The 12,110-nt window shown below is 50.4% G+C and overlaps 1 protein-coding gene across 3 annotated transcripts in view; it reads right to left on the reverse strand.

Annotated features, from left to right (window-relative positions):
* Window positions 1-2,971: 2,971 nt before the first annotated feature.
* Window positions 2,972-12,110, reverse strand: part of CNGB1 (cyclic nucleotide gated channel subunit beta 1) — a 28,440-nt gene continuing 19,301 nt past the window's right edge. For all 3 annotated transcript variants that reach the window (XM_055726441.1, XM_055726440.1, XM_055726439.1), the window contains exons 21-33: window positions 11,771-11,979; window positions 10,875-10,925; window positions 10,673-10,759; window positions 10,237-10,301; window positions 9,633-9,755; window positions 8,226-8,367; window positions 7,824-7,983; window positions 7,095-7,192; window positions 6,926-7,009; window positions 6,411-6,529; window positions 5,651-5,797; window positions 4,941-5,136; window positions 2,972-3,607 (exon numbers count right to left, since the gene is read on the reverse strand). In XM_055726441.1, the coding sequence (XP_055582416.1) occupies window positions 3,395-3,607; window positions 4,941-5,136; window positions 5,651-5,797; window positions 6,411-6,529; window positions 6,926-7,009; window positions 7,095-7,192; window positions 7,824-7,983; window positions 8,226-8,367; window positions 9,633-9,755; window positions 10,237-10,301; window positions 10,673-10,759; window positions 10,875-10,925; window positions 11,771-11,979 (1,694 nt within the window). In that variant the 3' untranslated portion in view covers window positions 2,972-3,394. The remainder of the gene's footprint in view (window positions 3,608-4,940; window positions 5,137-5,650; window positions 5,798-6,410; window positions 6,530-6,925; window positions 7,010-7,094; window positions 7,193-7,823; window positions 7,984-8,225; window positions 8,368-9,632; window positions 9,756-10,236; window positions 10,302-10,672; window positions 10,760-10,874; window positions 10,926-11,770; window positions 11,980-12,110) is intronic.

A 12,110-nucleotide genomic window follows, 5' to 3' on the forward strand; every position in this document is an offset into this window, starting at 1 on the left:
AAATGTCTATGGTAGGTTATATTATTCCATTTCTAAGTTAATTTTTTGTATTAGAGACATTTGTCTTCTCTAATTTCACACAGGACATTCAATCAGTATCAGTTTTCTGAAAGATGTAACAGCACAGGCCACAAGGAATATGAATACACCTTCAGTGTAAAAGTTATACATACATACATATATTTCAAAGTGTGTGTATATATATATAAATATATATATATATATTTAGAAGTGTGTATATAAATAATGACAGTATATATAAAGCCTCCAGTAAAGATGCTGCTTGTGACAGTGAGGCAAAACTTCCCGTATTCGTACAGATCCAGCAACAGCAAGCTCTGCTCCTTCCTCCAGCAGTTACCTGTTCCACTTACTTCACTCAAAAGGAGATACAGATAAAATATTTTGCAAGAAAACCTGGTTTCCATGGCTATGGACTTCTGAGAAATCCGTTAATCAGAAATATAAGTCAGGAGGAAGACTGCAATGCAGAATTTCCAGGGTGCTGGACTGGCAATAAGACTGCCCAGCAAAATCCCCCAAATAGTGCATTAATATTATTAGAGGATCTCATATCGGATCAATCCAGCGCTTAAGGACATCAAAGTCGAATGAGCAAAAGCTAGTAAGAAATGCAGTAAAGGTACATGGAGCATTACCAAATCCATCAGGAACGTCACAAGGGCAGTGGAAGGAACAGACCGTGATAAGGGCATGCTGCAAGGTATTTACGGAACCAATGCAAAGGAAGCTCATTGCAAACACAGCAAAACTGGTAAATAAATGGAATGACAAAATTCAGCAGAAAGCCAGTTTATGGTAACCCCCAAAACAAGAGGCGCTAACTGAGCTGCCCATCTCCTTAGCCCACAGCAAATCGACCTAAGCTCAACTCTCCCACCCTGCCTGTCAGCCCAACCCAGCCTTGTAAGCCCAGCCCTACCTTGACCTTAATTATTACCTGGAAAATAATCTCTCTAAAGAACTAAAGCCATAAACAGATTGCAGAGGAGGATAATTTCAAATCTCCCCACCATTCCAGAATTACTAGTTATGTATCCTTCACCATCTAATGCTGCGTGTTGAAAACTAAGATCTTCAAGCATTTGCCACTTAATAAAGCTTTTTTTCCCTCCTGGTGGTTCAAACAATATTACAATTCACTACTGGCATTATGTGACCTCTGTGTCTCCAAAAACTTTGTTGGAAAATCTGTGAACCACGTGCAGGGGGGCTTCCCTGGCTCCATCAGCGCACCAGTGAGCAAAAAGATGGAAAACAACTGAAATTTTGAAATAAATCTATAGCAAATGAATGGTAATCTATGTTGTATTTATTGTAGATATAGTGAATTATGAAATCCATTACAGCCCACTATTTATTTAAACACTTCTTCTAAACCATATCAAATTAAAGCAGCAAATCAGAAACCCAGTTTGACTTTTGCACATTTCCTGGTTTGATCATATAAATATTTATATAGTGAAAAAAAGTATTTTGCACTCTCCACTGAAACCTTCTACCTAGCAGGAAACCACTTGCAAATGACTGAGGATGAGAAATATTTAGTGAGGTGCGGGTGAGCCCAGGTTTTCCACTGCAGCGTGGTGGCTTCTGGCCCTTCTGCAGTATATTTGAGCTCATTAAATTTGTTTAAAAGAGAGCAAGCCATCGTTAATTAACACTAACATATATTCTGGCTTTTTCCACCACAGAAACCCTTCTACTTTGCAAGATGGGGAAAAAATGCAACAAAATAAGAAGACCCTGAAGGAGGTGAAGATCAGCCCCAGGCTGCTGATGGGAAGAAGCATCACCCACATACAGGGGCGATGCCAGCACTGACACCCTTCACGAAGTGCCCAGCTTTCTCACGGCCAGACCCGTGTAACCTGCAGCACAGCTTGCAGTATTTGCTGAACACCTGAAAAGTCCCTCGGCCGTGGCTGCTCCCTGCAGCAAAACCCGCCCCAGCTTTTCCTCCAGAGGATGGAAACTGGCTCCTCTCGATGGAGCCAGGGGTGGTGTCACAGAACCATGGCCAGCCAAAGCCTTGGGGAGGATCTGTGTCGTCTCACCTGGCACCATCTCACCCGGCACCATCTCACCCACTGCTTCTCGTCACCTCTCAGCTCACCAGCAACTCACTCCAGTTAGGTTCTGAGTTTGAGGGAGATGAGGAACTGGTGGTGCTGGAAGAAGACTGGACACCTTGAGCCATCAGCTGGGCATGCTGGCTGCTAACCAGGCATTCCCATCCAGCGCCTGGTCCCGGCACGGTTGGCAGTGTCTTCACAAGCACCCTGTTGCAGCAATGAGCAATACCAGAGCAGCTCCTCCATGGGAAACATGGCCTAGAGCCTGCCAAGTGACCGAAAGGGGCTGGAAATTGCTGGCTGGAAATGTGGCAGGTCACTGGGATCCAGGAATGAACACAGGGGACCACCTGCATGGCCATACGTGCTTGCTTGCACACCACAGGCTCTGACCTGACTGAAACACTGGCTGGGAGAGGAGAGCACTTACTGCACTTCTCTTCCCAGTCCCAGCTGGAAACCAGCACGGCTCCTGACTTCCTGCACTCCATTTGTCCCTCCTGGCAGTGGCAGGTTGGGGCACCCATGGAAACCCAGGGCTGGATGGGATCTCCAGGAACATCTCATTCAGGATTGTGCTTCTCCATCCTTGAAAGTCACCCATCAAATCTCTCTGCAGCAGCCACCAGGGATGGAGAGCCCACCGCCTCCCCGGAACTCCTCTTCTTTCCACGGACAAACACAAGGTGGTCTTGGCATCACGCAGGGACTCTCAGGCACCTTGTGGTCTATGCACATGGGGACAGACCTTGGCATTCTTGTGACAGTGTGATTTGCTCTGTGCTCAGCCTGTGAGCACAGTCCACATCCTTTTTGGCTGAATCACTCTCCAGCTGCTGCTGACAACCTCGAGCCCAACAGAGAAACCTTGTTGGTTTTATTTTATCCCTGGTTGCTTCTGGCCAAGTGGTGATTCAGCTGTCAGAGGTGAATAACTCTTCACACTTTATAGGAACACTCATTAACCATCCAGAGCCATAAAAAGCAATTTCTTCAGGGCTCCCTCTCCGTAAGGATGGATTTCAGAGCAAGGGGGCTGGCCTGAGATTTAGTGGGAATGTTTGTGAAGAAGCTTAATAAAAATAGATCTCCAGAGCATTGAAACCTTGTACGGTTCTGGGTCATATGGCAGAGGGTTTTATCATTAACGACTGAAGGTCTAGGCAGAAAAGAAAGGCAGATCCTACCTGCAGCACTTAGCAAACCTACAGCCACTGCACGGCAACCATTAACGACAAAAAGCTTCTACCCCAGGTATTTGCCCAACTCCTAGTCCTGCCCCAGGACCTGCTTGTTTTTCATTCCTCTTCTTTTTCCTCTTCTTTCTCCGAAATCTCAGCAGCAAGGATTTCTTCATCTTCTTCTGCTGTAGAAATCACCCGAATGGTGACTAAACCATCAGAAGGTTTTGAGATTATTTCTTCTCCCGGGTGGGTGCTTGCTCTGTGGGAGATGACAGGCGATCTCTGGTGCACTGGTGATTTTGGTGGGATCGGACTAAAACTGGAACCCTGCAATCCCCCCCAAAAAAGGCAAAATCAACCTTGGCAGACTCTCGTCCGCTACCCCCAGCCATGGCATCTGCGCTGGGCAAAGCCAGGCAGGCGTTTTGCAGGCATTTACCGCACTGGACCTCACCACGGGGGTGTCAGCTTGCTGCCAGGGGTGAGTCCTGTGTGAGGGGCAGTGGGATTACACCCGGCATGCCCCCAGAGCAGTGCACAGACGTGAGCGCACCAAAGCTTTCTCACACCTACTGCGCCAGCTTTTGTTTTGCTCCTGAAGCGCCTGGAGGGGTTGATCTTAGCAAAAGCTTGACAGAAATGTTGCTGTGAGGGAGCAGCCCCGGACTGCCCTGCCCTAAAGCCTCCTTCAGAGAGGAGCCGCAGAACCCTCACCTGTGGGCATGCCATGGAGAGGGGTGCCCTTCAAACAGGGTCCTGCTAACCCTGCTGGAGGGGTCAGCCCCTCGTGCATCACTCGCCAGTGATGGACCTTGCTGCTGCTACTGGTGGCACACATGGTGCCACTGGTCACTGCTGCCTTTAGCGGGTTATAAACCAGCGCTAAGCACTGTGCTGTGTGGAGCCTCGTCATGTTTCTGCGAAGGAATGCAAAAATGTGGTTATGCTCAGTGTCTCCCTGGATATTTACCCAGACTCAAGGCCACTGCACACTCCCTATCAGCTGCGCTTTCACCTCCCTCTGCATGTTCAGATGTGACAGTCTGCGTAATTCTGTGCTGGGAAGAGTAACAGCAAGGTCTGCATGGAGATACAGTCTTTTTTACAAGTTTAGCAGAGATACTAAAAAGAGGAGGGCTGTTTTTCAGTGGTTCATCACAAAAAAGCAAGGGTGATTTCATTGCCGCTCAGGCGGAGCGAGCAGGATGGCACGTCTGCTGCTGGGGGCCTCTACCCCAGATGCCCTGTGAAAGCTTTGCAAATATTGACTGGCCTGTGGGTGCTGGATACCAGCATCACACTCCATCCCGCCAGCACATCGATTAATCGGCTCCGTCTCTGTGGCATGGAAGAGATGTTAATCTGTGGCTATAGCCCAGCTAGAAATTAGACTCAGGTTTATCACAGCTGGGCAAAAAGTCGGTGTATTTCCCTTTTGTGTTGCAAAACAAACCCATGTGGGACAGTAACATTCTCCCAAGATGGTGTGTAAGGTGCTGGACGCCCCCTGCCCATCTGCCTACGCTACATCAGACCCCAATGAGCTGAGCTCACTCCTCTAAGGCACCTTAACAACACTCGGTCTCTGGAGCTGGTGGGCAAGAGCAGCGACTTGGCACCTAATGAAGCAAAACCAAGCTGCGATCCTTCCCATGCTGACCTGCATCTCCTGCATCGCCTTCAGCTTCTTCAGCCTCCACCTGAGCTGCGCCAGTGGCTCTTTGCCCCCCATCCTCCCTGTGGCGGCCAGGGCAGCTTGGAAGAGCTTCGGGGTGTCAGTTTTTGGGGGGATGATGACTGGGTCTCCAGGACCTCCTTTCTCATCTTTGGGTTTATTGCTGTTTTTCAGCATTTTCCTACAGCAAGAAAAAGGAGAGATGATTTAAGTCTGGGGATACGTTATGTTAGCTGCATTCTATAATGCAGAAAAATCAGACTGATTTAATAATTCTGAAAAATCAGAAAAATCAGGGCAGGGATTTTTTTTCTCCTTAGGAGGGCCTTAACAACAAATCTAAGCAACGCTAAAAACTAAAGCATGTATTTGAATAGATTTTTAAAGGAATGAACTTTGGGCACGTTTGCTCCAGAGCTGCATCGCTTTTAGTGATGGAGCTTTGCGGCAGGGCTGGGCTGGCTCTGGGCATCTCCAGCCTTGCCAGCCCAGCGGCGCGGGGTGGCTGCCCTCTGCCGAAGCACGGCAGCTCCAGCCCGGCTCTCCTCTGGGAGCGTGTGCCTAACGCCCGGCATCTGCAGCAGGAGCTTTCCCAGGGCTTTGCACAGAGAGAAACGTCTCCTGTGATTCTGAAACCCATACTCTGCTTTTTTTTTAAAACCCCACAGGCTAGAAAGCAGCAGCCCGATACGCACTTGGCTTTCTTACGCAGCAGCTTCTGAGACTCTGGGTAATGCACCAAAATCTCATTCAAGTCCTTCTTATCCAAAATGAAAAGGTTAGCGAAGCCGTGAGCTATGACGTTTGCTGTTCGGCGATTTCCCCCTCCTGCCGCCAGCAAGCTGAGAGAGACGGGGTGAGATGTCAGCGCTGTTATTCACAGGCTCAGCATGACTGAAAGTCTCCCTTTTCATGTCTCCATATCTCTCTTTCAGAGGACTCAGAGTTTAATTTTCACCCCAATGAAATTCTTCAAGCCCAGTTTTTAAAGAATGATGGGAAGCATTGGCATGAAGCAGTATATAAAAAATTATTTGCTTGTTTGAAAGGTTTAAATACTGCATTTTACACCAGTCTAGTGCGTGCTGGGCTCTAGGGAGGCAAACTCTATCACTGTGTTGCAAATTGGTACAGGACTTCACATGCCCATGAAATGGGCGGGTTAATGGCTGGGGGGCTGTTTTACTGAAACATCTTTTTCTTATTCTTTTTCACATCCCTCCATATACCTCTGCTTACCGTTACCAGCTCCCAAGACAGAAAACAGCACAATGACAAAAAGACCAGAAAAACTCCAAGAAAAAAGCTGTAATCTCTGCAGCTGATGCTGTTCAGTGCTCGTGGCTTTCAATCACAAAGATTAATTAGGGTGTTGCTGATCTCCCCACTTCCCAACCCCCCCACCCAGAACCCGCCAGATGTGTTTCCCTGGCTCCCTGGCAATGTGTCACTCACCTGATTTCCCCAAACACAGAGCCAGCTTTCAGAGTCACCAGCACGGTTTTGCCATCAGCTCCCCCCAACACCTGCACTTGTCCCGCCTGGATAATGTACATCTCACGGCCAATTTCTCCCTGCAGTGGAGATGGTTGCTGTGTGGGGTGCCAGAAACAGGAAGACCTTACGGATGCCCTAACATGCATTTTGCCGGAAACCCCCATGACCATACTGCTCTCTCCAGGTTCTCACAGTGCTTTGTTCTGACGGTGCTCACTCCCAAGCACCCTCAAATAACCATCCCGAAGTCTCCTGCAGCTCAGCAAGCTCTTCCCTGCTCTCCTGCTGTTGGTGGCTGCAGCAGAAGAGCTCAGTTTTTGTAAAAGACCAGCTGTAATTGAGGATGTTTTTGTTCTGAATCCCCTCCCTGTGAAGCAGCTTGATGCCATGGTGATGGGCCAGGCCTGGCTTCCCTGCTTTGCATTGCCCTGCCATGACGCCAGGGACAGGAGGCCACCTGAGCATGTCATTACCTTCTTACACACGTAGTCGTTAGGCAGGTAGACCACCGATCGGAGCCGCTTCAGCATGTCGAAGATCATCTGCCTGTCACAGCCCTGAGCCAAAACAGAGCCAAGAGCGCTGTTAGTCTGCACCGGCACGGCAGGCTTCACCAGCCAGGGTCTGCACTACAGAGGGTACCTGGAAGAGAGCCACTTTGCTCACGATGTTGTAGTTCACCTCAATGGCAAGGTCCAGCCTCATCTTGTCTGGCAGCTGCACCAGCAGCTCTGACTCATCTGTGAGACAAAGCAGAAAACTGGCTGTTCCCAGCACTCGATCCAAGAGCACATCCTTGGTGTGGCAGTGGGAAAGCAGGCTGCATCCTAGTGACAGAGGGCAGGAGCCAGCTCACCCAGAAGGGTCTCCTCCAGCCTCTGCCCACCCACCAACACGCAGGTCTAAAGCCCCCAGGCGGTGGAGAGCTGCCCTTTGCATTATCCCCGCCCTGAGGCTCTCCGAGGCAGAGCAGTGAGCCTGAGCCACATCAGCACCATCCTTGGCCAGGAGGGCAGGTGCAGAGGCCTGCCTGTGATTTACTGGTAGGGTGAGCTGGTGGACTTGCTGGTGGATGAGCTCTGGCCAGTGATTGCCAGTCACTGCCCTCTCCCCAGGGACCGGTGGGTGGGATGCTGGACTCCACCTGCTGTGAGTGATGCTGGGTCACTAAGGTGCTGCAGACAGGTGGCAGCCTATGTATTCTCTAGGTGGGCAAACAAGTTCCTATAGTGAAAGGTAAAGTAACCCACCCCCACCCTGAGCCTGTAGTGCTGTTTGGCAGTAATGTCTCAACTCTGCAAAGCAACCACAGTAAACCACATGCAGTGCTGTGCGGACACAGTGTTGACCATTGGAGAGGCTGGATCTTACCTAGCATGCCTTGTGAGTGCCATGTGTACTCATACCACATTTTCACCCGGTTCTGAACAGTTCTGGGGATTTTGTAGAAGTTCATGTATTTAATGGTACTGTCCATGCAGCTCCGATAGTAAGTTTGCCCTGCGGTAGCAGCGCCGACCACATCTCTCATCTGAATGGGAGGAAGAGGTGGAAGAGATGTTTTAACTGCTGCCACTTATCCATCATGCAGATTAAGCACTCTAGAGAACAAACACCGAGTCCTAACAGCATCTGTCAAAACCTTTTTGTCTTCCACCAATGCTGAGCACGTCCTCACATGGGGAAAACAAACCTGGAGATGCAAACCTGTGGACTGACCCCACCGAAACCTTTCCTACCTGAGGCTGGGATCCCCCTACAACTCCCACTCACCTGCCCTATCATGACAGAGAAAGCAAAGACGCCCGTGAAGTAGTTCAGCAGCTGGAAGATGATCTCGAACAGCGTCTTGGGGTCTGGCAGGCCTCCGATGGTGATGAGGGTTTTGACTGCCCAGTAGTAGCAGCGGATGTAGCTGGGAAGGAGAGAGGAGGCAGCTCTGAAGGGGTTTCGGGCACAAAGGCCTGTTTCACCCCTCAGAACCCAGCCCACATCCTCTGGCCATGGTAGAGTTAATTGTGGGTGACAAAGGGAAAATTAAGGGGCTGCAGACACCCCACCACAGCTGCAGGTGCTTCTGGAGATGCTACAGGAGCAGGGGGATGTACAGACCCTGCAGAAACCTCCACACAGGAGGCTCAGCTGCTCTGGCTACTCCCATTTTTTGCTTCTTACAGCTCCACTGTCATAAACATAAAAGTATTTTCAGCAACATTTACACTTCTAGAAATAGTCGGGGGAAAAAAGGGGTTGAAAGTAAATTGTTGGCATAGGACTCAGGAGATGTCAAGTGAATTCTTGATTCACTGGTCTTGGGCCCTCCCTTGGATGTCCTAGTTACACCTAGAGAGAGATGCAGATATGTATATGACACAAAGTATCTACATAGCAGCAATGCTAACATGGGACGCTGAGCGCTCAAAGGGAAGGGAACACCTGCACTAAGGCTGCATGCGCGACAGTCATTTGTCCCCCCCCACACCCACACCTCAGGGTAAGTCTTTAACGCACTTGCCTGTGCCTTTTGCAGGAAACTCTTGTTTACTGCATGATGATGTATCAGTGAAACATTGCTCAATATTTTATTTTGCCTGTGTTGTACAATGTGCAGGTGTGGGCATTGGCTATGAGGTGGTGTTCGGCTCATGAGGCAAGTACTCTCCCTGTGGCATCCATCACTGACAACACGAGGGACATTTAACTCTTGTGTCTTGGAAATGCCATGGTGAGGGGATGGGGTGGTCACTGTCCCTGTCTCGCACCCTGGGAGTGAGGGTGCTGGGCTGACACACGGCACCCAGGACACACAGCTTCAAGCCTCCATCCCGACTTGGCAGCGAGTCAACATGAACAGAAGCAGGGTTCACACTGCCATCCTACCCAGCCAGGGAGCATTCCCTTGCTTCCCAGCACCAGGTTCCCAGTTTTTCAGCTTCTTCAGCCTGCCACTGCCTTCCATCCTTGCCCAACTGCAGCCTCTTGTCTTGCAGCACCATATATTACCGCATATCCCATCCCTCCTAGCACCATCATTCTCCCTGGTTCCACAGCTTCTCCTGGTACCCCCAACCCTTTTCTTCAGGGGTTTTTACAAACTCAGCTGCAGCCTAGCACCTCCCTTCCTGCTCCAGCTCCTCACAGCAATCTGTGCTATGCAAGGACCCGAGCCCTGGTTTGTACCTGTTTCCTTCCCCATCATAGACCCAGGTGGTAGAGCCCAGTCCTTCGTAGGCTGATGCCCAGTAATAGAGGCAGGAGTTCACATGCAAGCTGTACAGTAAATAGGCTGTGGTCCGAATTACTCTGGGGAAAAAAAAATTAAAAAAATGGAGAGAGCCAAAAGGGAAATGATAGGGTGTCTGCTGGGAGAAGCACGTCAGATCTCCACCAGCATCACAAGGAGCTTTGAAGTGGTGAGCCAACTGTTAACCATGCAGGTTCTGCCAACGCAGGAACCACAGAGCACCCAAATGTGCAGCCCTGCTCCTCACTCCTGCAGCCCTGCAGCTCCAGAAGTGCCAGGAAAAGCATCTTCTCCACTGCTGGCTCCTCTTTGCTGTCAGCACCCCTGTCCCTGCTGGGTCAGGGAGAGGTGATCCTATCTATGCAGGCTCCAGGACCCCCTCATCCCACTTGCATCAGCCAACGTCCATGTCAGCCCAGTCCAGGGACAGCAGGAAAATAAATCAGAAACCCAGAGTGGGTGCACACCAGAATAAACCTCCTTCCCCAGTACCAAACAGCAGCTCCACACTCTCTCCCCACTTCCCTCCCTCCCCCTCACCTGTAGATGTACGCCTTGCTCAGGATAGCCTCCAGGCGGTTGTTGAACTCAAAGAAGGCCAGGTACTGGGAAGAGAAGGAAGGCAGAGTGCTCCAGCTTGCTGTGCCCCCCCCCTCCCATGAGAGTTATGTCCCTGTAAAACCCCGCTCCCCCTCCACTTCCCTCCTGCAGCCCCTCCGCAGTGCAAACGGCCATGCACAGGTTTGGCTCCACCTGTAAGGGCCCTTCTATTCAAATGTGAGCGTGTCCTAGGACTGAAACGAAGGGTTTGACCCACGGCCCTGCAAAGCCTTCGGGACAAGACTTCCTGTCCTTTTTACAAACCTCTTGTCATCACTGATGAGCCTAGCAAGCTATACCTTACCCCACCGGCGTAGGACTCCTCCGCATCCACCGCAGCTGGTGTTCTGCCTGATTTTGTCAAGCTTCAACTCACCTTCAGACAGCGAGGAAAGCGCAGGAGTGGGTTGACACCGACTTTGAAGTAGAAGAAATCCAGGGGCAGGAGGCACACCACATCCATCTGAAATCCACACAAAGAGAGAAACCTCTGTGGGGACCTGCAGGCATGGTGGGGTGGAGCTGCAAGCCACAGTTCACATGAAAGATTCAGATTAATAAATAAAGTTATGTCAAACCTTAAATCGTTGTGATCGCAGGTAGTTCTCTTTCATGGCCTTTTTATCGCTCTGGTTGGGAATAGGAAGGAGAGAGAGAGAGAAGATCATTGCTTACAGAAAGGAAAGTCATGGCCAACGTGGTCATGCCTGGTTTTCCTCTTCATGCCCAGGAAGAGGAGCAGAAGACCTGGCCGTATGCCATCTTCCCATCCTCTCTCATGTCATCCCGTGCTCGCTTTGCATCCCAGAGAAAGCACATTGCAATGCCAGCACCACAAAAATCAGAGTTCACGGGAGAAACCTCCCTGCCTGAGCATTGCACAGGCCATGGAAAGGTTGTACCCTCAAGGTCTTACTTTTCACGGCTTATTTAATTGGATACGGAAACAAAATCAAGGGCTTGCACTTATCTGAGGCGTGTGATCTATGTGTTCAGATTGCAATCATTTTTGTCATATTGCTAAAGCATCCTGCCTAGCTGAGCTCTGGAAAATTAAACCTGGAGTTTATTATGCCGTTTGCTCATGCTTAGCAGCGTACGGCTGTGCCGGGGCTGGCTGGCATGCACCCTTGGCAGGGCTGCCCTGCAGAGCAGCGCCTTTTGAGCATCCCCACCCAAGAAGGGGGCTGCCACGGACCACGTGCTTTCTAGATAGGCTGGTATTGACTTTAGGGGGAAAACAGCATGTCTGCCAGACAAAAAAGACTGCCAGCTTATCCACTACATAGCAGGAGAGAAGCTCGCTATGTCCTCCAAGGGTCAATGCAGCCCTGGTGGCCACAGCCATGGTGGGAGAGCTTGGAGAGCTCCATTCAGAGGTCAGTGACAGCTCCATCCATGCCTCTTGGGGGGTGGGAATGGGAGATCCCCACGATGGGTCCCCAGCTGTGGGGTGCAGCGCGCTGCCACTCACGATTATGTCTCCCCCCTGCACAAACTGCAGCCGGGTCTGAAAGATGATGACGTCCAGCAGATAGATGAGGTCGCAGAGGTAGTCCATGAGCAGCCAGCAGTGGATGTTTGCTGGTGTCTGGTAAGGGAAAGCCCAGCGGACGGGGATCAACCAGCAGTTCCAGTTCCAGGCCATGACAACGAAGAACAGCCACAGCACATACATCAGGTCTGCGCACAGGGAACCGCACCACAATTAGCTGGGCATGTGTCCCTTGTCTGCAGGAATCCACTATGCAAAGGAGTTTTCATCCCCTGCCCTGCCCCGACTGCAACAGGGAAACATGCAGGACATCTCTTGG

The sequence above is a fragment of the Falco cherrug genome, chromosome 14 (genome assembly GCF_023634085.1).
Source record: "Falco cherrug isolate bFalChe1 chromosome 14, bFalChe1.pri, whole genome shotgun sequence".
In the NCBI taxonomy this organism is placed as follows: domain Eukaryota; kingdom Metazoa; phylum Chordata; class Aves; order Falconiformes; family Falconidae; genus Falco; species Falco cherrug.